Genomic DNA, 25,963 nt, shown 5'->3' with positions numbered 1-25,963 from the left:
CGTTGGGTGGCACGGGATACATGCGGACGTGCATTGTCCTGTTGGAACAGCAAGTTCCCTTGCCGGTCTAGGAATGGTAGAACGATGGGTTCGATGACGGTTTGGATGTACCGTGCACTATTCAGTGTCCCCTCGACGATCACCAGTGGTGTACGGCCAGTGTAGGAGATCGCTCCCCACACCATGATGCCGGGTGTTGGCCCTGTGTGCCTCGGTCGTATGCAGTCCTGATTGTGGCGCTCACCTGCACGGCGCCAAACACGCATACGACCATCATTGGCACCAAGGCAGAAGCGACTCTCATCGTTGAAGACGACACGTCTCCATTCGTCCCTCCATTCACGCCTGTCGCGACACCACTGGAGGCGGGCTGCACGATGTTGGGGCGTGAGCGGAAGACGGCCTAACGGTGTGCGGGACCGTAGCCCAGCTTCATGGAGACGGTTGCGAATGGTCCTCGCCGATACCCCAGGAGCAACAGTGTCCCTAATTTGCTGGGAAGTGGCGGTGCGGTCCCCTACGGCACTGCGTAGGATCCTACGGTCTTGGCGTGCATCCGTGGTTCGCTGCAGTCCGGTCCCAGGTCGACGGGCACGTGCACCTTCCGCCGACCACTGGCGACCTCACGCCCCACGTGTTGAGCAATTCGGCGGTACGTCCACCCGGCCTCCCGCATGCCCACTATACGCCCTCGCTCAAAGTCCGTCAACTGCACATACGGTTCACGTCCACGCTGTCGCGGCATGCTACCAGTGTTAAAGACTGCGATGGAGCTCCGTATGCCACGGCAAACTGGCTGACACTGACGGCGGCGGTGCACAAATGCTGCGCAGCTAGCGCCATTCGACGGCCAACACCGCGGTTCCTGGTGTGTCCGCTGTGCCGTGCGTGTGATCATTGCTTGTACAGCCCTCTCGCAGTGTCCGGAGCAAGTATGGTGGGTCTGACACACCGGTGTCAATGTGTTCTTTTTTCCATTTCCAGGAGTGTAGTTATAACAACAAAGGGTGTCTCCCAATTCATATTCCAGGCTTCTAGGCGTTGTAGAGGGGACTCGGTAGATAAAGTTTTCATAAGGGATCCATGTCCAGGTACGAACCATTTGGATATAAAATAAGTTTGAAGGTAGGATCACTTTCAAATTTTCAAATGTGGAGTACAGGAAGAATTCCTGTTTAAATACCTCTGTGTCTGTTCCTATCCATCCAATTTTGTCTTCACAGTCCCTACGGGAGCATAGGTTAGGGCAAAAAGAGTAAGTTTAGACGAAACCTCGTAAAGACCGATTACAGTTTCGTATCAAGCATACGTGGCTGTAAACCTTAAACACTTGAGACAATGAATTCCGAACACGTTTCCCTTAACGTCTTTTTACTGCCGATGCTATTTTCCACTATATACTTTTATTAATACAGGGTGTCCCAAAAAGAATGGCCTGATTTTAACTTGTAATACTATTGAGACAATGTCACTAGGTAACTGAAACAGCGCTAGATGTAAACGGCATGGCCTAGAGGTTCAGAAAAAATCTGCTAGATGTCGCTACGAGCGCTGACCTGGAGCGTGCAGCCAATCTCGCACAATATGGCGTCCGTACAACAAAGGCGTATTGTGTTATTGAATTTAGTCGTACTCAATCAGTGATCGCAGTTCAGTGGGCGCTTCATATTCGATTTCATGCTAAACCACCATCACCAAAGAACATTCGACAGTGGTATAAACAATTTGAAAACACAGGGTGTCTCTGTAAAGGCTAAAGTCCTGGTCGGCCACAGGTTCCTAAACAAACGGTGGAACAAATCCGACGAGCATTTCAGCGGAGCCACCACAAGTCTACGCGTTGTGCTAGCCGAGAACTTGCGCTACCGCGCATGGCAGTGTGGCGTGTGTTACGGTGTCGTTTCGCCCTCAAACCATACCAATTAAAACTGGTACAAGCTCTTCAAGATACTGACAAAGTGAAGCGAGTGGACTTTCGCAATGCTATTCTAGAGGACATGGAACAATGAGGAAACTTTCCATATTAGCGGTAAGGTTCATCGTCATAATGTGTGTATATGGGGGGGCTCGAAAATCCTCATGAAGCAATTAAACATGAACGTGATTCACCAAAAGTGAATGTTTTTGTGCTGTTTCGCAAAGCAGGGTTTATGGACCCCACTTTTTTGAGGATAAACCATAACAGGACAATCATATCTTGCAATGCTACAGATCTGGTTATTCCCACAATTTGACTCTGACAATTTCATCTGTCAGCAAGATGGGGCTCCACCACACTGGCACAACAACATGCACAGTTTCCTCAATGCCAACGTGCCTCAACATTGGATAGTGCATACACGACTGCGAGACCAGGCGTTACATTCTTGGCCTCCTAGGTCCCCTGACTTAACACCATGTGATTTCTTCCTGTGGGGATATGTTAAACACTGTGTTTGCGTTCCTCCCTTACCTCGTGACACTTATGAACTAAAAACCGGAATATCAGGTGATGTAGCTTCAGTGACAGAAGACACCTTATGCTCAGTCTGGGATGAATTCGGCTATCGGCTATATGTCGTCCATGCACCCAATGGAGGACATACTTAACATTTGTGATGGCTTTTTATAAACTTCTGTCTTTTCTGAGTAATTTAATATGCAATTTGATGGTGTTAAGCCCTTCTTCCTAATAAGTAATTCTATTTAAAATCGGGTCATTCTTTTTGGGACGCCCTGTATTCTTCGTTTTATCATACTTACATTTCTTACCTGCTGTCGACATTTACGGGGGTTGGACAAAAATATGGAAACACCCGAGAAACACATCCCTGAATATAAATGCTGATGATAGTCAAGCCTGCAGGTTTCCCTGTCGTATTTGCCCACTAACGGCACCTATGCAGTGCCCTTAGTACGCTCCATGTGTGTCAGCAGTGGTCAGAAAAGTGTTCTGTGTAGTAGCGAGTGCATTATGTCGGCGCTAAACGAAGTCGAACGTGGGCAAGTTGTTTCTGCTCGTATGGTGGGTGCTTTCGTAACCAAGACAGCTGACGTTTTGATGTTTCGAGAGGCACCGTATCGAATATTTATACCGATACGAGGAAAACATTACCAGCTGTGTCATAATGCGGACGAAAGCGTGTGTTGAGTGATCGTGACGGGCGGTCACTGAAGAAGAATGTGACGAAAAATATGGGGACGACAAACAGAAAAGTCACCGCAGAAATGACTGTCGCACTCCTGAACCTTGTCAGCAACAAAACAACACGAAGGGGGCGCTAGAAGCAGCGAAAAGCAGGGCGACCTGGAATTCCAGAACCACACATCAGTGATGCAAATACTTGTAACAGGAAAACAGGGTGTCAAAGCCATAAAACATGGACAGTGGACCACTGGAAGAAAGTCATTTGGTCAGATGAATCTTGTTTCACGGTGTTTCCAATTTCTGGCCGAGTTCACATTCCGATAGTGAAACATGGTGGGGGTTCGGTGAGGATTTGAAGAGATTAGACTACATTAGATTCAGTTTTCATTCCAAAGACCTGAGCATGAGATGATTCTCGTGTTGAATATAATACTTACTACCCCGATCATTTGTCAGGAGATTGTAAAAATAAGTGAATACCATACAGTAAACTGGAACCGCTAATATTTACAGAATTAATACGCTGTCAGAATGAAAAATTGTTAAGCACTATTAATAAACTTATCATACACAAAATACCTAATACTGACTGTTGGGGCAAAGTGCTGTCAAAACTGAAATTTAACAGACACTTTTACTTAAGCTAGCCTAACAGCTCCTGATGAGATATTCATCTATAGAGTAGATGGAGTTGCCTATCAAAAAGTCTTTCGAATTATGTTTTAACCGTGCTTTATCTGAAACCAAGTTTTTAATGGTTGATGGCAATTTATTGAAAATGTGTGTACCTGAATATTGGACCCCTTTTTCGACCAAGGTAGGTGATTTGAGGTCTTTATGTAGATTGTTCTTATTCCTAGTATTGACGCTATGTATTGAGCTATTGGTTGGAAATAGAGATATATTACTTGCAATTAATTTCATTACGGAATATATATACTGAGAAGCAGTGGTTACAGTACAAAGTTTCTTGAACAGGTTTCCACATGATGTTCTTGAATTTACACCACAAATGATTCTTACTACAAGCTTTTGTACACTAAAAACTTTTGCTCGGTTTGATGAGTTACCCCAGAATATGAATACGTATGACATAATAGAATGAAAGTAAGAAACTATGCCACTTTTTTATATTTATATCTCCTACATCTGACCTCATTCTCACTGCAAATACAGACTTGTTTAGGCACTTAAATAATTCTGTGGTATGCCCTTACCAACTGAATTTATTATCGAGTTGTAATCCCAGAAATTTAACACTGTCAACCTCCTCGATCTGCATGTCTTCATATGTTATATTTATGTTGGAAGGAAGTCTCTTACACGTTCTGAACTGCATACAGTGGGTCTTTTAAAGTTTAATGACAGTGAATTAGCTTAACCCATTTTATAAGTGTTAGTGAAAATTTGATTAGTACCCCTTTCTAAATCTGTAATTGACTTGCTACTTATTGCAAGGTTTGTATCATCTGTGAACAAAACAAACTGAGCATCTGGCAATGTAACAGACAAGAGGTCAATAATGTACACAAGGGAAAGCAATGGACCCAAGATGAAACCTTGAGGAAAATCACACGTAATTAATTCCCAATCAGATGAAGACTGACTGCTTACTGCACAGGTATTTCGCAACAACAGCCTTTAGATAAAACCCAAACCATTTCGCAGCACCACCGGTGACACCGTAATAATCTACACTACTGGCCATTAAAATTGCTACACCAAGAAGAAATGCAGATGATAAACGTGTATTCATTGGAAAAATATATTACGCTAGAACTGACATGTGATTACATTTTCACGCAATTTGGGTGTATAGATCCTGAGAAATCAGTACCCAGAACAACCACCTCTGGGCGTAGAAACGGCCTTGATACGCCTGGGCATTGAGTCAAACAGAGCTTGGATGGCGTGTAGAGGTACAGCTGCCCATGCAGTTTCTACACGATACCACGGTTCATCAAGAGTGGTGACTGGCGTATTGTGATGAGCCAGTTGTTCGGCCACCATTGACCAGACGTTTTCAATTGGTGAGAGATCTGGAGAATGTGCTGGCCAGGGCAGCAGTCGAACATTTTCTGTATCCAGAAAGGACCGCACTGGACATGCAACATGCGGTCGTTCATTATCCTGCTGAAATGTAGGGTTTCGCAGGGATTGAATGAAGAGTAAAGCCACGGGTCGTAACACATCTGAAATCTAACGTCCACTGTTCAAAGTGCCGTCAATGCGAACACTAATATGACCTATTCTTGAGTACTGCTCGAGCGTTTTGGATCCCTATCACGTCGGATTGAGGGAGGACATAGAAGCAATTCAGAGGCGGGCTGCTTGATTTGTTACTGGTAGGTTTGATCATCATGCGAATGTTACGGAAATGCTTCAGGAACTTGGGTGGGAGTCTCTAGAGGAAAGGAGGCGTTCTTTTCGTGAATCGCTACTGAGGAAATTCAGAGAACCAGCATTTGAGGCTGACTGCAGGACAATTTTACTGCCGCCAACTTATATTTCGCAGAAAGACCACAAAGATAAGATAAGAGAGATTAGGGCTCGTACAGAGGCATATAGGCATTCATTTTTCCCTCGTTCTGTTTGGGTGTGGAACAGAGAGAGAAGATGCTACTTGTGGTACGAGGTACCCTCTGCCACGCACCGTATGGTGGATTGCGGAATATGTATGTAGATGTAGATAAGGTGACCGAGACGTGTAACCAATGGCACCCCATACCATCACGCTGGTTGATGCGCCAGTATGGCGATGACGAATACAAGCTTCCCATGTGCATTCACCGCGATGTCGCCAAACACGGATGTGACCATCACGATGCTGTAAACAGAACCTGGATTCATCCAAAAAATGACGTTTTGCCATTCGTGCACCCAGGTTCGTCGTTGAGTACACCATCGCAGGCGCTCCTGTCTGTGATGCAGCGTCAAGCGTAACCGCAGCCATGGTCTCCGAGCTGATAGTCCATGCTGCAGCAAATGTCGTCGAACTGTTCGTGAAGATGGTTGTTGTCTTGCAAACGTCCCCATCTGTTGACTCAGCGATCGAGACGTGGCTGCAAGATCCGTTACAGCCATGCGGATAAGATGCCTGTCATCTCGAGTGCTAGTGATACGAGGCCGTTGGGATCCAGCACGGCGTTCCGTATTACTCTCCTGAACCCATCGATTCCATATTCTGCTAACAGTCATTGGATCTCGACCAATGCGAGCAGCAATGTCGCGATACGATAAACCGCAATCGCGATAGGCTCCAATCCGACGTTTATCAAAGTCGGAAACGTGATGGTACGCATTTCTCTTCCTTACACGAGATATCACAACAACGTTTCACCAGGCAACGCCGGTCAACTGCTGTTTGTGTATGGAAAATCGGTTGGAAACTTTCCTCATGGCAGCACGTTGTAGGTGTCGCCAGCGGCGCCAACCTTGTGTGAATGCTCTGAAAAGCTAATCATTTGCATATCACAGCATCTTCTTCCTGTCGGTTAAATTTCGCGTCTGTAGCACGTCATCTTCGTGGTGTAGCAATTTTAATGGCCAGTAGTCTTATTTAAGACAATGGTGTGGTTCAAACAGTCAAAGGCTTTTGATAGGTCACAGAAAATCCCGGTAGCCTCTAATTTATTATCTAATGAATTGGGCAGCCATATCGTGGTATTCCATAGACCCATGGTTACTCGGCGAGGTCGCGTTATAGCCAAGGATTATGTGACCATTTTGGCTCATCAGGTCCATCTCATGTACAATATTTGTTCCCCAGTGGTGGTGCTGTGTTGCACGACGATGGGGCTCCAGTTCACACAGGCACCGTCGACCTCGTACCATTTTCACCGCATTGTCGACATAATATCCAGAACATAATTGTTAAAAGATTCTTGTATTGTGGTAAAGAGCTCAGTTTTCAAAGAATCTATACAACTCTGCAAAGATTTAAACTATTTTCTGTATTTGTAGTTCAATACTAACTGAGTAATATTTTCAATTCAATACTCGCGCTTATAAACAAACTGGTATGCATCGCCCAGGTTTGGTTTCGTGAGAGGGAGGATGAATTGTCGCATCCTCCCTGGCTGCCACAGTCACCAGATCTCAATATTATTAAGTCTTCGTGGTCCATTCTAGAGGGAAGGGTGCGTGATCGCTATCCATCCCCATCCTCAACTCGCCACTATTTTGAGGGTAGGATGGTATACGATTCCCCACAAAACCATACAGGACCTGTACTTATCCTTTCCAAGGCGACTGGAAGTTGTTTTGAACGCCACCCTGTACCGTATTAGGAATAATAACGTGTTGTGTGTTTTGAGTTTCCATGTTTTTGCCCACCCGGCGTACCTCACTAAAATAGTCACTAGTATTCGATATAACGTTATTCCATTCACGTATCCGCCTATGCTCCTTGAGACTAGACCATCTGTCTCACTTTCCCGACTCTATGCGCTACATTCAACTCTTAAAACCAAATGCGCGCTCTAATCGTAGAAACTCGCATTGTTCACACGACAATGCCCAACAGTTTCTGCGTCTCAAGGAACTTGGCCCCTTACTACGAACAGTAATAACGGTATTATTACACTTCCCAGGAGGACATTAAATATTACTTAGGTATCCGTAGATGTCTTTCTTCTCCAGGATAGTGCGCTATCATGCCTGTGAGGAAATTTTCAAATCATTCACAAAACGATTAAATATGTCATAAGAATATATTTTCTTTAGAATGCGCCGATGTGGTACCGAATCAAAAACGTTTAGAAAAGCTAGAAAATGAAAATCAACCTGATAGCCTCTGTCCATAACGCTGAGTACGAAGTGTGTTCTAAATGTAAAGGGAATTTTTTAATCTGGCGTGTTGTATTAATCCGATTCACGAACTTTTTAATTGTTGTGTTGGTAAACATGCCTGAAAAGTATCTGTACAATTTAGCTGTGTCGGTTGTGTAATCTGTTGTTAGCTATTAAAACGGTGACATGTGTCTTATTTACTTTACATAAAAATGTACCAGAAAATTTGTATTAAATTTTGCCATAAGAAGTGGAGCAAAGTTTCATGAACGTGAAATATCGCTATTGTTGCTTTTGCTATGAGTAAAACATGGTTTGCGAGTGGTCTAAGCGATTCGAAGTAGGATGTGGAGACGTTGAAGATGACGAGGCGCCATGGGCTTCCCAGCACATTATCAACCAATGAAATCGTGGAAACAGTGGAAGTAATGATAACACACGATTAGCGAATCACAATCATAGAAGTCGCTGATGATTCTGCCATATCAACTTTCCGCTCTTTTGCGTATGAAACGTGTGACAGCAAAATTTGTTCCAAAATTGCTGAATTTCAAAGAAAGCAGTGGCGAATGCAAACTGCTCGCGAGTCACTACATGGAGTCAACATGTTTGCATTACTACTGAAAACGTGTCATATTACGTGATGAAACACGAATTTAAGGATATTACAACGCGCGTTTATAATTAATGCAACAATTTTTTTCCTGAAAGCAAGTTGGTTTTATTGAAGATTCCAATACATCATTTTATTTCCCACTCTTTTGGCTACAATACCCTATTTTTCTAGATAATCTCCGTTCAGTGCGACCGCCTTACGTCACCTTACCACCTTACTGGGAGGGCTTGTATGCTCGCTTGGGACCACTCTACTTATCGATGCCGGAGCCAACGTCTTGCTGCACCAGTTAACGTCCCCAGAGACTGTAGTAACATTGCCACAGATACTACTACAACGCCGCGCCAGCAAAAGGTTAGCAGTTCGTCGTCTGGCAAGCACAGCGCACTCTAGCGGGCTGTGCAGCTCGACGGACCTCGTTCACTTCTTAGCTAGATTTCAACCTAGGCAGACGCACTTTCATAATCGGTCCTCAGCCAGTTCTGTAATGTTCGCATTGATTCTCTCAGGAGGGCCCATCAGGCTGAGAAAATGTTGTATTAGTTCATGGTATTCCATGTTACGAGATTGTCAGTTCATAGCCGCAGCTGCAGTCCTACAAACTACTGAAGATAAGTAATTTCATTGTACTATGTGTTTCTTGAATAATAATCCTTCTCAGTGTGCCGTACCGCATATTATTGCAACCTGGACTCCTTCAGCTCCTATCAACTCGACCTCCTACTTATTTGCATTTAATAACGAGCTGAAAACACCCACGCGTTTTGTGCCTCTAAACAGTGAGACACAATAAAGTGCATCCTTCATTGGGCCAAAGTGATAGAAGTCGGAGGTTGCGAGATTCAGGTTCTAGGTTGGATGAGGAAGAGAAGTCCAATGAAGGTTTGGTCCTCTCAGGTGCACAAACATGTTTGAGGCCTTGTGCTGTCATGGAGAAGGAGTCTGTTTCCATTTTTGTGGCGACGCATTTCCTGGGCATAGCACAATATACACTCCTGGAAATTGAAATAAGAACACCGTGAATTCATTGTCCCAGGAAGGGGAAACTTTATTGACACATTCCTGGGGTCAGATACATCACATGATCACACTGACAGAACCACAGGCACATAGACACAGGCAACAGAGCATGCACAATGTCGGCACTAGTACAGTGTATATCCACCTTTCGCAGCAATGCAGGCTGCTATTCTCCCATGGAGACGATCGTAGAGATGCTGGATGTAGTCCTGTGGAACGGCTTGCCATGCCATTTCCACCTGGCGCCTCAGTTGGACCAGGGTTCGTGCTGGACGTGCAGACCGCGTGAGACGACGCTTCATCCAGTCCCAAACATGCTAAATGGGGGACAGATCCGGAGATCTTGCTGGCCAGGGTAGTTGACTTACACCTTCTAGAGCACGTTGGGTGGCACGGGATACATGCGGACGTGCATTGTCCTGTTGGAACAGCAAGTTCCCTTGCCGGTCTAGGAATGGTAGAACGATGGGTTCGATGACGGTTTGGATGTACCGTGCACTATTCAGTGTCCCCTCGACGATCACCAGTGGTGTACGGCCAGTGTAGGAGATCGCTCCCCACACCATGATGCCGGGTGTTGGCCCTGTGTGCCTCGGTCGTATGCAGTCCTGATTGTGGCGCTCACCTGCACGGCGCCAAACACGCATACGACCATCATTGGCACCAAGGCAGAAGCGACTCTCATCGCTGAAGACGACACGTCTCCATTCGTCCCTCCATTCACGCCTGTCGCGACACCACTGGAGGCGGGCTGCACGATGTTGGGGCGTGAGCGGAAGACGGCCTAACGGTGTGCGGGACCGTAGCCCAGCTTCATGGAGACGGTTGCGAATGGTCCTCGCCGATACCCCAGGAGCAACAGTGTCCCTAATTTGCTGGGAAGTGGCGGTGCGGTCCCCTACGGCACTGCGTAGGATCCTACGGTCTTGGCGTGCATCCGTGCGTCGCTGCGGTCCGGTCCCAGGTCGACGGGCACGTGCACCTTCCGCCGACCACTGGCGACAACATCGATGTACTGTGGAGACCTCACGCCCCACGTGTTGAGCAATTCGGCGGTACGTCCACCCGGCCTCCCGCATGCCCACTATACGCCCTCGCTCAAAGTCCGTCAACTGCACATACGGTTCACGTCCACGCTGTCGCGGCATACTACCAGTGTTAAAGACTGCGATGGAGCTCCGTATGCCACAGCAAACTGGCTGACACTGACGGCGGCGGTGCACAAATGCTGCGCAGCTAGCGCCATTCGACGGCCAACACCGCGGTTCCTGGTGTGTCCGCTGTGCCGTGCGTGTGATCATTGCTTGTACAGCCCTCTCGCAGTGTCCGGAGCAAGTATGGTGGGTCTGACACACCGGTGTCAATGTGTTCTTTTTTCCATTTCCAGGAGTGTAGTTCAGAGTTGATCATTGCAGTGTGACAGACGACATCAAACAGAGTAAAGCTTCCAGAGTCCCAGAAGACCATCACAATGACTTTACCTGATGAGGATGAGGCTCTGAACTGCTTGAATGGAGAGACACAGTATGGTGCCACTCCATGGCTTTCTTGTTTGAATCCCGTTCGAAGTGATTTGAACCTATGTTCCATCGCCCGTGAAGATGTTCGACAAAAAATTGTCATGATCAGGCTCATATGCACGAGCAATTCTACAGAGATGGTAGTACTAGGTCAAAGTTCATACAGCCTCACGTTGCATTCTTGCCAAATTTATTCAAGATGGTGGCGATAAATATGGCAATGTTGTGATGTCATGGTGGGAAGTTCAAATTTTGGCGGGAAAATAGGTCGATTGGGCTACCTCCACTAACCTAACCTCCCCCCCTCACTACCCTCCCCCCTCCCCTCCCCAAGAAAATGGCGGGAAGATCAAATTTTGTCGGAAAGAAGGTCACTTGGGCTTACTCCACTAACCTAAGAAAGTGGTGGGAAGATAGGTCACTTGGGCTACCTCCACTAATCTAAGTCATCCGACTGCCACCTTTTCCTTGGAATTGGCAGGAAAAGGACTCAACCTGCGCTGGGCTGGATGGGATGGACGTAAGTCTTTATTTTGCAGGCTGACTTTATTTAAGCAATTTGAGCTAGCTGCTCCATCCAATGTGCTCACCATGAGGTCCAGAGTCCAGCTGACCTAGTACACAGTACTGCCACGAGAGGGTGCTGTCGTCCCATGGCGCTCTGGGGTGAAAATGGCGGGAAAAGAACTCAGCCAGTTCTGGACTGCTGGAGAGAGGAAGGACTGTACTTTATTTATTTCAGAACAATTTATTTAGGGCGGATTTCACATAGTTAATTTATTACAATGATACAAAACACTTGCTCTGATATGCTAGGCGTCACAGCACATAGTCTACAGACCTGCAAACTAATCGTAAATCACCGAAATAATGCAGTACACTGATGTGCAGACACGAAAACAACTCGTAAGTTGTCAAAATAACGCATGTAAGATGCTCTGCAGACACGCACACTAATTCTAAACCATCCAAATAATGCAGCACACAGCATACAGACGTGCAAGTTACTCGTAATTTACCGAAATAATGCTATATAACGCTCCGCCAACATGCTCACAACGCTTAAACAGACGAAAATAATGCAGTGCACAAACACTCACTGTACGTAAAAACTGCTTTCGAACTATCGTCAACCACAACATATTAGCAAACTGCCCCCAACAAAGGTGCCAACACGCGTACACGCAGACACTGTCAGTGGGACGAACGCAGGTGAGCACGCCATTGCTCTCAGACCGCTGCCTCCTACAGCCAGCAGGTGCAAGTCGCATCTGTTTTCAGGTATACAGTTAGAATTCTTCAAGTGATATACTGACGCCACATGTCTATGCAAATAAGAGCCAAGTCACCCTCTGGACACGCACATGTTCACCAAACCACTGTGCCTGAGGCGTACCAGTCAGTCCAGCACCGAGAGAGATGTTTGCATAGCGGCTCACTCTCGAAGATGCAACTAAAAGGTACTCAATGTTATACTGACATCACAGGTCTTTGTAAATAAGAGGTAAGTCTCACCTCTGAATGCACTATAGAAATCTGTTTGCAAGGTTTCCCAGAATAGCACAGGTTGCATTCTCTCTAGCGATCGTAATGGGGCATGCGAGACGCCTCTGGCTGCATACGTGTTAGTCAGCCACCATATGTACCTGGTGGTCCAGTGCAGGCCTCATTGCCATGCGTGAGGTGTTTGTGTAGCAACTCATCCGTGCACATGCAGCTAAAAGGTTCTCAATGTTACACTGTCATCACATGTCTAAGTAAATAAGAGCTAGGTCTACCTCTTGGAAACAGTAAAGTGCTGCAGAAATAGTTAACGATCACTTTTGTAGGAGCTGTCGTGATATCTCAGCTTATCTGCATGGAAATTCTCAGAACAGGAGCTGTTTACGAAAATAGCCTTTAATAACTTTAAACTGGTTGGTTCAAATGGCTCTGAGCACTATGGGACTTAACTGCTGAGGTCATCAGTCCCCTAGAACTTAGAACTACTTAAACCTAACTAACCTAAGAACATCACACACATCCATGCCCGAGGCAGGATTCGAACCTGCGACCGTAGCGGTTGCGCGGTTCGAGACTGTAGCGCCTAGAACCACTCGGCCACCCCGGCCCTTTAAACTGGTCTGTGCAGTGGATCAATACCTATATATTTAATAGGACCGTCGCATGTGCTCAGTGGGAACATGCAGACGGTATTTGTTTTCGATATACGGGAGGAGAGAGATGCAGTAAAAATCTTATGGAGTTATCTATCAGATATAGTGGAATTTTTAGTTCGTAATTTTTCTCTGTTGAATGGTACAGAATAACGATGCAAGCATGTTTAGGGTGATAGACGTGAATGGTCCCTGAGGGATGCGGATCGCTTCAGACTGCAGTATTTGTATGCAGTTTGGAGAAACACCACAATGCAGTAGCAAAACCCTCATCCTCCCGGTTCCTGTACTGTCGTTTACACTGCCTTGTGTTGCGGGAGCACACTGTTGGCAGACCTATGACAACATGTTCCCAATTCCAACAAATGGTCAAAACACGGTCCTGTCACACTAATTCAAGTCACTCTGTTTCTACACGGGTTGCAGAAGTTGGTAGATACAGCTCTCTCCGACTTCAGCTCAGTCCCGGCTTAAATTGGAACGATCACATGCGCAAAGCTGCAGAAATGGCAGCAGCTACAAGAGGCATCGGGACTATCTAAAATTTCACTATAGCAGACAGCTTCGAAGAAGGTGACTCGTTTCTAGATATGAAAGTGGCAGAAATATGATTCACTAGTGGCTGTAATTATTAAAGGACTTCTGCATCGGATAAAATGCAAGTATGTGGTTGAATGGAAAGACTCGATGCCAAATCATTGATAACATTTCTACTAGTAAACTTAGTGCTAGAGATCTGAAAAGCTAGGGAACATTTTTTACTACCTCAATCAGCACACCATCCACTGTTTGTGATCCTTCTCAATCAACCATCGCCCATAACTCAGTGGATATACCACCAAACTTCTGACATGACAGCAAGAGAGAATGCGTTATAAATACTGGAGAAATATCTAGCGGCGGCATGAAGGAGTTGCAAATACCAAGTCCCTTAGCTGAACCACTTCCCAAATTCGGTAATTTTATTACGAGGTTTACCGTCGGCGACGTGTAACCGCACCGCACTGATAATATACACTTTGGCGGTCACCGTCTGTATTCTGTGTCACGGCATTTGTCTGGGAAAAACCACTTCATTCGGAGGTAATGCCATACCTTGATTTATAACGCCAGTATAGCTTTTAACATGGATACTTGTGTGCACCTGTAGAACCAAGACCGCTTGTCACAGTAACACAGAGTAGTTGTTGCAATAGTGTTTTTCAACATCTGGTGGTTTGTAAGACGATTACGCCAAATCGCTAGCAATCTGTTATTGGGAGAGTATTATACTTACAAGGTGTCCAGAAAAGGGCTCCCTGATTTCAAAATTAAATATCTCGAAAACAATGATCGATAGAGGAACGCAGTAAACGGTATGTTTATTGTGAAAGCTGTAAGAAGTTTATACAGCAATTTGAAATAATAGTTACAAAAGCTGCTAACAGATGGCGCTGTAATCGCCATACGTAATGCCTAGTATAAATAGTGATACGAAGCCCAGAGCGATCAGTCCCACTACTGAAACGTGAAAGGAGGTTAGCGTACCGAAGGGAGAGATTAAAACCATGTACTCCATTGAACAACGCGTTTTTCTGGTGCTAGAGTACCACAGGTTAGAAGAGAGTCCTACGGCAACAAGGCGATGTTTTCAAGCACGATTTCATGTTCCAAAAGGACCCGATGCGAAAACCATACGTACGCTCTTCGCAAAATTTCAACGAACAGGCAGCGTAACTGATGATCTAGTGGGGCATGTTGGCCGCAAGCAAACCGCAGTTACGCCTGAAAATATCGCCACAGTTTCTGGAATTATTCATCGAAATCCAATGTCATCCGTCCGTAGAATTGCATCTGAGACTGGTTTGAAGCGTTCCAGCAAGCAGAAAATACTGAGAAAGAGCCTACACATGTTTCCATTCAAAATTCAAACGCACCAGGCCATACCCGTACGAGCTGTGCAACAAAGGGTTGCCTTTGCTAATCAGATGCTCACAATGATTGATAGTGAAGGATTTGATGTTGACTGCATCTGGTTTACAGATGAAGCACACTTCCACCTGAATGGATACGTGAATAAGCAGAATTGGCGATTTTGGGGTTCCGAAAAGCCATATAGGCGTGAAACGAAACCCCTGTATTCTCCTAAAGTTACTGTGTGGGCTGCAGTATGCAGCAGAGGCATTATTGGCCCTTCTTTCATTCGAGAAACGGCCACTGGTGCACGCTACGTTGCAATTTTGGAACAATTTGTCACCACGCAGCAAGCGTTGGAGGATCGACCAGGTACTGAATGGTTTATGCAAGATGGAGCCCGACCACATCGGACCGAACAAGGGTTCGCTTTCTTGAGGAATACTTCGGGAATCGAGACATTGCTTTGGAATATCCCAAATTTACTGGTGCAGGCATGGATTGGCCTCCATATTCGCCGGATTTGGCTCCCTGTGACTTTTTTTTTTTGTGGGGCACAGTGAAAGACATGGTCTACCCGAAGCATCCCGCCACGCTGGAAGAGCTTGAATCGGCGATCTCTGTGGCATGTGAATCCATTTCGGTTGAGACACTACGAAATGTGATGGCGAATTTCATTTTTCGTTTGCGCCACCTCTGTAGTGCCAATGGTGAACATTTTGAAAACATTTGTGATGTGATTGTTTGCAAAGATTGTTTTCATACGATTATTTAACTTATGTATGCTGATATGAGCTGTACAGCGTACAGCGCCATCTGTTAGCAGCTTTTGTAACTATTATTTCAAACTGCTGTATAAACTACTTACAGCTTTCACAATAAACAAACCGTTTACTGCATTCCTCTATCGATCTTTGTTTTCGAGATAATTAATTTTGAAATCAGCGAGCCCTTTTCTGGACATCCTGTAGTTATAGGGGATGTGTGATAGGTCCGCCTTGAGCATCAGGCCTGTAAAGTACCTGTTTGTGTTCCGACATGTGCAAAGGGAATGACTATGTCCAGTCATAAGGAAGGTATGGATTTGACGTGGAATGCTGTGATAGTAAAGGGAAGAGTATGTCAAGTCATAAGAATGTTACAGATATTTGTATTTCCAGAGCCACAGCCGTCAGCAGGCTGTATTTCCGATACTTCGCGCATTTTCTAATGTCATTCAATTGGGACTGCAATCGTAACATTTAATTGTAAGTATAGCGATCAAATATGTATGGTTTCCTAGGACGATTCTGTCTAGGAGTGCGTGGCGCGCCGGCTGTGGCCTGTGGCGGGAATGATTCGCGTTTCCCACTAACAGCAGGAGCTGTCCAAACGGAATGGCCTGTTGGGATGTAGGAATGTAGCTGACTTAAATGTGTCATTCTCTAGACAGCCGACTAGCGAACTACTATGTAGTATGTTTTGGAATGCTTTCGTGATCGCATGGAAATTTGAGAAGATTCAATATGGACATGTGTTTGCGCTGCACCATTATTCCCTCCCATTTAAACTGTCCGGTTGACTGCTTCTGCACAGTTCGTGCATTTATTTAGTTGAGAGAACATCGATTGTGGTGTGTGCATCTAGCAGGTGAAAGACAGGTGGAGGACACATTTGCTGGTTCTTGAGGCAAGAGAAACACCTCAGTTGTCTTTGTAAATTATACGGATGATTTGGAATCTCTTATATCACTGACATCGGTATTCGAGAGTGGAAATATCAGTTTCCTCTATTTTTTTCGAATTTTCACGCAAAAGTCTTTGCAGACAAGATAAGTTTTTCAGTAGTTTACATCACGCTCCACCTCGTTAAAGTGTCAGGTTTCCAGAGAAATAATTTCCAGTCTATATCTTCGGAATTATACTGCGCAAGCAATACTATGCAAGCGATATTGCTATGTGCTCGACATCGAGAAGTATCGCGAAAATGGTATGATGTTCTGGCAAACCATGTGAAATTACATATTTTCTTGTAATCCCAGAGTCTGGAGATGGGTGCAGAAAGCAAGAAAGCAGGTCGGGGCCAGAAACAGCAACGCCTTTGTGCCGAGGAAAAACGAGCCGGACTTTGTACAACAGTTCGGAAGTGACTTTGGTCCACTGAGGGCGCTCTGGTCAGGCATCGCGAGTGGATGACTTGTGACGGTCGGCTACAAAGGATGACTGCCCGACCTAGCGGGAAATATCTAGTGCTGAGGGGAGTATATACAGTTCGTGTCTTCGCGGTATATGTATGAGTGTCTGGCGCTCGATAGCTATATGGACGCTGGAGAAGAGGTGACTTGTATGGCGCAGGATACGAATTATTTGTTTACTACATCGATATGGTACGTGAAGATTGGTTTCACGCTGTAATATTCAAGCTTCCATCCTAAGTGGCAGAGCAAAGTAATTGAGCAAGTGTCTTTCCGTATATGACGATCTGTACGAGGTGCGACAATAAATGAACGAGACTGATATGAAAAAAAAAAATGTTGCTTACCGTTTTAGTCAAGTTTAGTGTTGTCTCTTTCAAAGCAGTTCCCTTCTGATCGCACACACTTTTTCCAGCGCTTCTGCCATTCATGGTAACATTTCTGGAACTCATCCTCTGTAATATCCTCAAAGACTCTCGTCACAGCTTTTTGGACATCTTGTGTTGTTTGAAAATGGTGTCCCTTGACCGCCGTTTTGACTCTTGGAAATAGAAAAAAAAGTCGCACAGAGCGAAGTCTGGTGAATAAGGTGGCTGTGGTAGTACTGAAATTTGTTTTGAGCTTAAAAATTGCTGTACTGACAGAGCAGTATGGGATGGTGCATTATCGTGATGCAGAATCCATTTATCAGCAATGTTATTACTAGACGAACCGTTTCTCAATTGATGTTCAGTTCTTTTGCAATCATTTTCACGGATAATCTTCGATCAGATTGTATGAGTTCACGCACCCTGACCAAGTTGACATACGTCTGAGAAATTGATGATCGTCCACTACGGTATTCATCTTCAATATTCGTTCTGCCTTCACTAAAAATTTTATGTCAACGAAAAACTTGAGCTCTTGACATAACCTCCTCTCCAAAAGCCTTCTGAAGCTTACCGTAAGTTGTCGCTGCGTTTTCACCATATTTAAGGCAAAAAGAAATGGCATACCATTTCGCAATATTATGCGGCTCCATTTCCGTGAGAGACACACAAACACGTGTTAACTTATTACAGCACAACTCACGACTGAGCAGTTGCATCGATGTGCCGATTGGACTAGAAACAGCTTATAGACCAAGGTCAAAGATACTGTGCCTATGCAAGCCTGCAGGGTTGCCGCATCATGCAAAAAAAATCAGTCTCATTACTTTATTGTCGCACTTTGTAGACCAGTTTTGTAGGGTTTAACTGTCAGTGTAATATGGCGATCTACACAAAATACTTTTGTCGATGAAATTCTCATCTGCAGAAAAAAAAATGGCGGTCAGTGCCCCCGCACTGGCAGTGGCAGCAGCAGCAGTTTGGTGGGTAAGAGCCGAATAGAATGCTCCATTCATTCACAAGGCATCCTTTGCAATGGGACATAGGATCCTCTACATAGTGGTGAGAATGTTTGCTGTTTATAAGACGTAAGCAGGACTTGGCGATTTCCTGCAAGGGTAACACGTGGCGGTCAAGGTGCCTCGTCAGGACCATCAGCGAGTATACAATCGGTGTTATTCCAGGCTATTTTCGTAAACAGTTCCTGTTAGGGCAAGAATTTCAATGTACATAAGCTGAGACATCACAAAAGCTCCTACAAAAGCGATTGTTAAGTATTTCTGCAGCACTTTACTGTTTCTGAGAGATAGACCTGGCCCTTATTTACATAGACATGTGATGTCAGTATAACATTGAGAACATTTTAGCTGCATCTGTGATGGTGAGCCACAACCTGTGGAGACAGATGAAGTCACGGAAGAAGAGGTAGCCACTGCCTTTATTCCGTACAGTGGCGCACTATCGGGGAAAATCGGCCGTATATTAAAGAAACACCGACTTAAAACCGTCTTTTGCCCGCCCAATAAAACACGGGCATTACTGGGAAGTGTGAAAGATGACCTCGGTTTGAGGAAGGCCGGCATATACCAAATTCCCTGTGAGTGTGGGAAGACTTATATCGGACAAACAGTACGCACCATCGAAGGTCGTTGCCGAGAGCATCGAAGGCATACTCGACTGAAATATCCAAATAAGTCGGCGGTAGCGGAGCACTGTTTGTCCGAGAAACACGATATGGATTATGAGCGTACCAAGATCCTGGCTCAGACCTCTAAATATTGGGACAGCGTTATAAGGGAGGCTATCGAAATTCGCACCAGGGGAGATATTATCAACCGAGCCTGCAGCTACAATCTCAGCAAGGCTTGGGACCCAGCACTGAATGTAATTAAGAAGACTCTCACCAAGAAGTACGAACTGGCGACCAGGGCGGACGTAGCAAGCACATCGACGCTACGACAGATTCCAACGCCCACGTCTTCGCGACCGCCGGCGCGCGGGAGCGGACGGCGAAGAGAGCGGCCCGCGGGGGGATGGGATTTAAATCGGCCGCCCGCCCTCAGGAGCTCAGTTCGTCAGCGCACGATGGCGACATGTCTGATCGCCGAAATATTGTGCCCGTTGGACACTATGAACCGGCAGTACACCCGTGGACTGTTCGAGCTACATTTTTTTAAATTGCTCTGAAACCACAAGAATTGAGTTGTACATCGGAAAACGTTCATCTGAAATGTTACCTAGATTAGCTCGATGCTTACATTCATTATAGTACCTTTTACTTTTTTCATTTTTCACGCATCAGCAGTAAATATCAAGAGATCTGATGAAAAACCAGTCCTAAGCAAAGAAGGGAAAGCTGTAACGTAGGAGTAGTATATAGATGGTCCATACAAGACTCCAAAAGCACGACATTCAGTCAAAACTACTGTCAGTCTTTGGCGAGCCAGCGATGACAAAACTCTTCCACCTGGTATGCAAGATGCAGGTGGAATGCACTTACAGCTCAAGAAGAATGTAATAATTAAAATTCGAAAGAAAGCAGTTGCTGATAGGTGTGAAAATTACCGAACTATCAGCTTAATAAGTAGTGGTTGCAAAATACTATCACGAATTCTTTACAGGAGAATGGGAAAAACTTGTGGAAGTCGACCTGGGAGAAGATCAGTTTGGATTCTAGAGAAATGTAGGAACACGGGAGGTAATATTGACCCTACGACCTATCTTAGAAGATAGATTAAGGCAAATCTACGTTTATAGTATTTGTAGACTAGAGAAAGCTTTTGACAATGTTGACTGTGATACTCTCTTCGAAGTTCTGAAAGTAACAGGGATAAAATACAGGGAGCGAAATGCTATTTACAAAAATGGTTCAAATGGCTCTGAGCACTATGGGACTTAACTGCTGTGGTCATCAGTCCTCTAGAACTTAGAACTACTTAAACCTAACCAACCTAAGGACATCACACACATCCATGCCCGAAGCAGGATTCGAACCTGCGACCGTAGCGGTCGCGCGGTTCCAGACTGTAGCACCTAGAACCGCTCGGCCACTCCGGCCGGCGGCTATTTACAACTTGTCCAGAAACCAGATGGGAGCTATACGAGTTGAGGGGCATGAAAGGAAAATAGTGGTTGAGAAGGGTGTGAAATAGAGCTGTAACCAATCGTCGATGTCGTTCGATCTGTATACTGAACAAGCAGTAAGGGAAACAAAAGAAGAATTAGAGGTAAGAATTAAAGTTCATGGAAAAGAAATAAAAATCTTGAAGTTTAACGATGACATTGTAATTCTGTCAGAGACAGCAAAGACTTGGAAGAGCAGTTGAATGGAATGGACATGATGTTGAAAGGTGGAATTAGATGACTATCAACAACAACAAAAAATAATGGGATGTTCTCGAAATATGTCAGGTGGTGATGAGTAAATTACATTAAGACACAACACACTTAAGGTAGCATATGAGTTTTGTTACCTAGGCAACAAGGTAACTGATGATGGCCGAAGCAGAGAGGATATAAAATGAAGACAGGCAACGGCAAGAAAACCGTTCCGCAAGAAGAGAAATTTGTTAACATCGAAAATAGATTTAAGTGTTAGGAAGTCTGTTCTGAAAGCACGGTAGAACCACGCTAATCCAATGCCTATGGGACCGGGAACATGATCGGAACACAAAAAGATCGGATTATCAGAGGATCACTTTTATGGACCCATAACTTGTTAATCAGTGCAGTACAACTTTCATTTTCAGCTGGAAATAACTGTATGAAATATTGTTCCAGTTTAAAACGGTAACAAAACGAAAAGAAAAGTCGACACACTAAAATATCTTACACGAAAGTGTTATGAACAGTAATGCCTGTACCATACAGTAGTGCCTGTACTGTGCAATAGGTTTTAATCGTACGGTAAGGTACTGGGTGAAAGTGTAACTACCCCACATATCTTATTTCAGTGCTGGACTGACACACAACTGATTTGCACTTAACTTTTTAAAACATGAGAAATCACACGATAGAAAATGTTGTGCTCTTAAGCAGGACGAAAAAAATTTTGTAATGTTCTTTTGCTTAGCAGACGACAACTTCGATTTTGCTGCGATGTTTTGCCATTTCCCAATCTGCAAAATGTTTGTTGATGTAAACGTTGAGCTTTATTCGATGTACTGAAGGGCTATATCAAACGCACTTTTATCTTTTAGCATCATGACTAGCGGCGGCCTGTGTGCATAAAGACCGGAAGTGGGATTGTCGGATTAAGCGGGCAGTCGGACCATCCGAGTTTGAATTAGCGATGTTCTACTATATTTGTGTAGTTTAGCCATGTACCCATAGTGCTCAGAGCCATTTGAACCATTTTGTAGCCATGTATGGAAGTGAAACGGACGATAAACATTTTAGACAACAAGGGAACAGAAGTTTTTGAAATGTAGAGCTAGAGAAGAATGCTGAAGATTAGATGGGTAGATTAAATAACTAACGAGGAGCTCCTAAATAGAATTGGGGAAAAAAGAAATTTGTGGCACAACATGGCCATAAGAAGATATCGGTTGATAGGGCACATTCAGAGACATCCTGGGATCACCTATTGGGTACGGAAGGGAAGTACGGCGGGTAAAAATTGTATATGAAGACCAAGAGATGAATACGCTAAGCAGATTCAGAAGGACGCAGGTTGCAGAAGTTATTCGGATTTATGAGGCTTGCACAGGATAGAGTAGCATGGAGAGCTGCGTCAAACCAGTGTTTGGACTGAAGACCACCACCACCACCACCACCACCACCACCACAACAACAACAACAACAACATCTCAAGGACGACTGTTGGTAAACAGCCAGGCAGGACAGCACTGACAAAGTGATCCTGTCTAGTTTTGATGCAGACTGGCACAGCACTTCAAAATGATGATAAATTCATGAAACGTGTCACACTACTCATGAAAAAACGTAAGAGGCACAGTACCCTATCATTTAAAATTAATAAATAAAATGTACTATATGAATATATGCATGAAATTAATCAAAACTATATTTAAATCTTCTTTTTCTTATGTGTAACAACCTACTTGTCGTATGTCTAAAAAAAAAAAGCCTTGATGATTACGAGATATCGCTGAATCTTCTTTGGGGATAAAGTATTTGCATCAAGGTAGCCCCACAAATACCAAACAATTCACTTCCGATCGAGACATTTAAACTACTAACTTACTGATCAATGGTCAACATGAAAAGTAAATAATAATAATAATAAACGCTTAACGATGGTACTTATTTTCAAAAGCATGTTTGGACGAGAAACGAAGTGGACATACACATCCTACAAGCCAAACAAAAAACGAAATTGCTTAATATGCAGAACATACACGAGCTCGTCTCGGGATAAAAAGGCCCAATCGTCTTTTGGATACTATAGCTCTTTTTTCTGTACTTGCTAAGAAAAATTGGAGAGGAATTCCACGTTATGAAAAACACCTTCTTAGTTCTGTTATACCCAAGAGGTGTTGCAGCACTTTTCTGAAAAATTATTGTTACATGTTAACATCTTGTGTACGTTACATGAATATTTACATTTGTAAAAGGAAGCGATCATTAGGTGTCACATATTTTACATTAATTTCCACACAGTATACAATTGCGACACACGTCATTGAGTTGAGCCATTGTTTGTTGTTCATTTACAATATGTTTACGGATATTCTAGAACAACTTGTCTTCTACAAACGAGTGAAACGTTTTCTATTTTCTGTTTGTCGTCCATTCCCGACTGAGAATCGCTATGTATATCGTGTTATTTAGCATGCTACTTCCTGTTTTTCGATGTTGCAGTGTTGCTTCACTTTATTGTTTAGTGTTAAAGTACTTTTTTTGCGATTGTCATTTCTTGTTGTTACACGCGCATTTTGCACAGTTTGTGCGTCAAGCTCGAAGTATATGCCACCATTTCACGTGTTGCAGCAGCAGGATTTTCGTTTGTTTCGTTACGTGTTTGTTTAGAGGACGTGGCGTGTGATTGAAAGCGTTGTTGACGTGTGTGTGTTAGAGAGAGAGAGAGAGAGAGAGAGAGAGAGAGAGAGAGAGAGAGGACGACGACGACGACAGGTTATGTATATACTTCTGTCATTGTAGCAATGAGTGTTTTATTACACTGTGGTGTGTATTCGTTAGGTACGGGGTGGGCAAGATACTAAAATCACAAGAATACACTATAACATAGGCCTACTGAACCAGCAACACAATACAAAACAGGGTTGGTAGACATACGATCGACACTGATAAATGCAGCCATTCTGGTATACACCAATTAACCTTCAGTTGCTGTCAATCTGTAAATTGTTCGCGCAAACAAAGTTGACACTCGGCGCGGTGCCAGATGGGAGCGACCGCAAAGGCATTTCCCATTTACAGTCGCTCCTATCTGTAGTACGTGGGCCAAACATGCAGGAATTTTAGAACCAGACATACAGAACATGTCAGAGCACTGGAAAATAACAGCACCTAATCAACATTTGCTGGTGATCTAATTCCACGACATCACCACCCCACGAAATCAGAAACTGATTTTAAAATTGTTACAGCCAATATCTGTCTCTACCATAAATTAACAGTAGACGAAAATTGTCACATCGAAAATCAATAGCTCATGGAAAGGAAGTACATGGAAAATAAATGCATATCACTGCGCAACGAAACAGTCCTTGCGACAATAAAAGAAGTGTATAAATAACACCTCCCCCAAACCGTACGTGGCCACACTCTAAAATCAAAATCTGTACCTTTAGTCCAGACCACTCATTCTACATGCCTCTCCGTAGCTCCTCCGCCCCCCACCCCTTCTCGTCACTGGCCCTCCCTCTCTCCCTCTACCACCCCCCCCTCTCCCTCCCCCCTTCTCTCTCTCTCTCTCTCTCTCTCTCTCTCTCTCTCTCTCTCCCCCCCCCCCCCCCCCCTCACACACACACACGCGCGCGCGCTCGCGAAGCTAAACATCTCAAACGTCAACAACACTTTAAATCACGCGCCATAACGTAACAAAAACAAAAAGAAACAAATGAACACAACATAGCTACAACAACATATGAAATGGCGGCAGATACTTTGCGCTTGACTGACAAGTGCATGTGTAACGACGAGAAACTACAACAACAAAATAAACAAGTACTTCCACATGGCACAGTCAAGTGAAGTTACACCGCAGCATCAAAAAACCAGTAACACGTTAAATAACGCGATATATATAGCGAGTCTCAGTCGGAAATGAACGTTTCGCTTGTTTGCAGATGACAGGCTGTAGAACGTGTAGTGGAATTAAAGCAATCGTCGTACTCAAGCAACAACGTCGTTTGAGGTATGTAAACAAATGTGTATCCGTACTATTTTTAAATGTAATGGAAAACTAATACCTTTAAAGACATTGTAAAAGAACAACATACACTCCCTCACTCAGTGATATGTGTCTTAACTAATGGAAGACATGTGACGTGTAATGATCGCTTCCTTTTACAAATGTAAATAATTTTGAGCCAATATTCATATAACTTACAGAAGAGGTTAACATGTAACAATTTTTCGGAAAGGAAGTAAACAAGAATGCCATTGAAGGTAGCACTTAAAAGACTGCAACACGTCTGGGTAAAACAAAACTAAACCCTTGTCTTGCATTACGCGGAATTCCTCTCCAGTTTTCTTATTTAAAGGCCTACTCGTCGGGCAGCCTTTGTAGTCTGACGTTCCCACTGCACCGGTTATGTCAGGTCATTGAGCACTTCGGCTACACAATAGTGCGTGCTCGCCGCCGAGGCGACATAAGACAGCCGGCGCAAAGGCGGTGGCATTTGTGCGCACGTGCAGTCCACGTGTTACGGTAGCAGAGGAAACCCAAACGCACTCACCTGCTTGAGAAGGCACGGGCAGCAGCGGCGGCGGCGGCGGTGGCGGATACGTCGGCGCGGGACGCTGCGCTGGACTCCGCTGCCTGGAGCGCGGTCAACGCTCCGCGCATGCGCAGTGCCAACCCGGCGGCCGGCTGTGCACGCTGCGAGCGGCAGCGACTCGTCCAAAGACTTCGGCAACGGCTATAGCCGGGGGTGTTCGAGACTGCTGGGTGGGAAACTCCAAAGGGGACGGGGGGTTACGGCAGCCGCTTCCGTGGTACGGGGTGGCCGCCTGGGCGGTGGCTACGAGGTACACTTCTGCTGCCGCTCAGACGTTGGCATCCGTGTGAGGCGGCGCCAAAACGAACAAGGGGGCCTCATGCAGCCGGCTGACCTTGAGGCAGGGACTGCGGGCGGGCAGTTGCTCACCG

At 44.8% G+C, this 25,963-nt stretch overlaps 1 protein-coding gene across 1 annotated transcript in view; it reads right to left on the bottom strand.

Annotated features, from left to right (window-relative positions):
* LOC126473686 (uncharacterized) overlaps positions 1–25,690 on the bottom strand; it is a 135,522-nt gene extending 109,832 nt beyond the window's left edge. The window contains exon 1 of the mRNA XM_050100922.1: positions 25,551–25,690. Within this exon, the coding sequence (XP_049956879.1) occupies positions 25,551–25,660 (110 nt within the window). The 5' untranslated portion in view covers positions 25,661–25,690. The remainder of the gene's footprint in view (positions 1–25,550) is intronic.
* Positions 25,691–25,963: the final 273 nt, after the last annotated feature.

This window comes from Schistocerca serialis, chromosome 4 (genome assembly GCF_023864345.2).
Source record: "Schistocerca serialis cubense isolate TAMUIC-IGC-003099 chromosome 4, iqSchSeri2.2, whole genome shotgun sequence".
Classification (NCBI taxonomy): domain Eukaryota; kingdom Metazoa; phylum Arthropoda; class Insecta; order Orthoptera; family Acrididae; genus Schistocerca; species Schistocerca serialis.
Note: the sequence above shows the minus strand (reverse complement) of the source record. Positions and strands in the feature narration are given on the sequence as shown.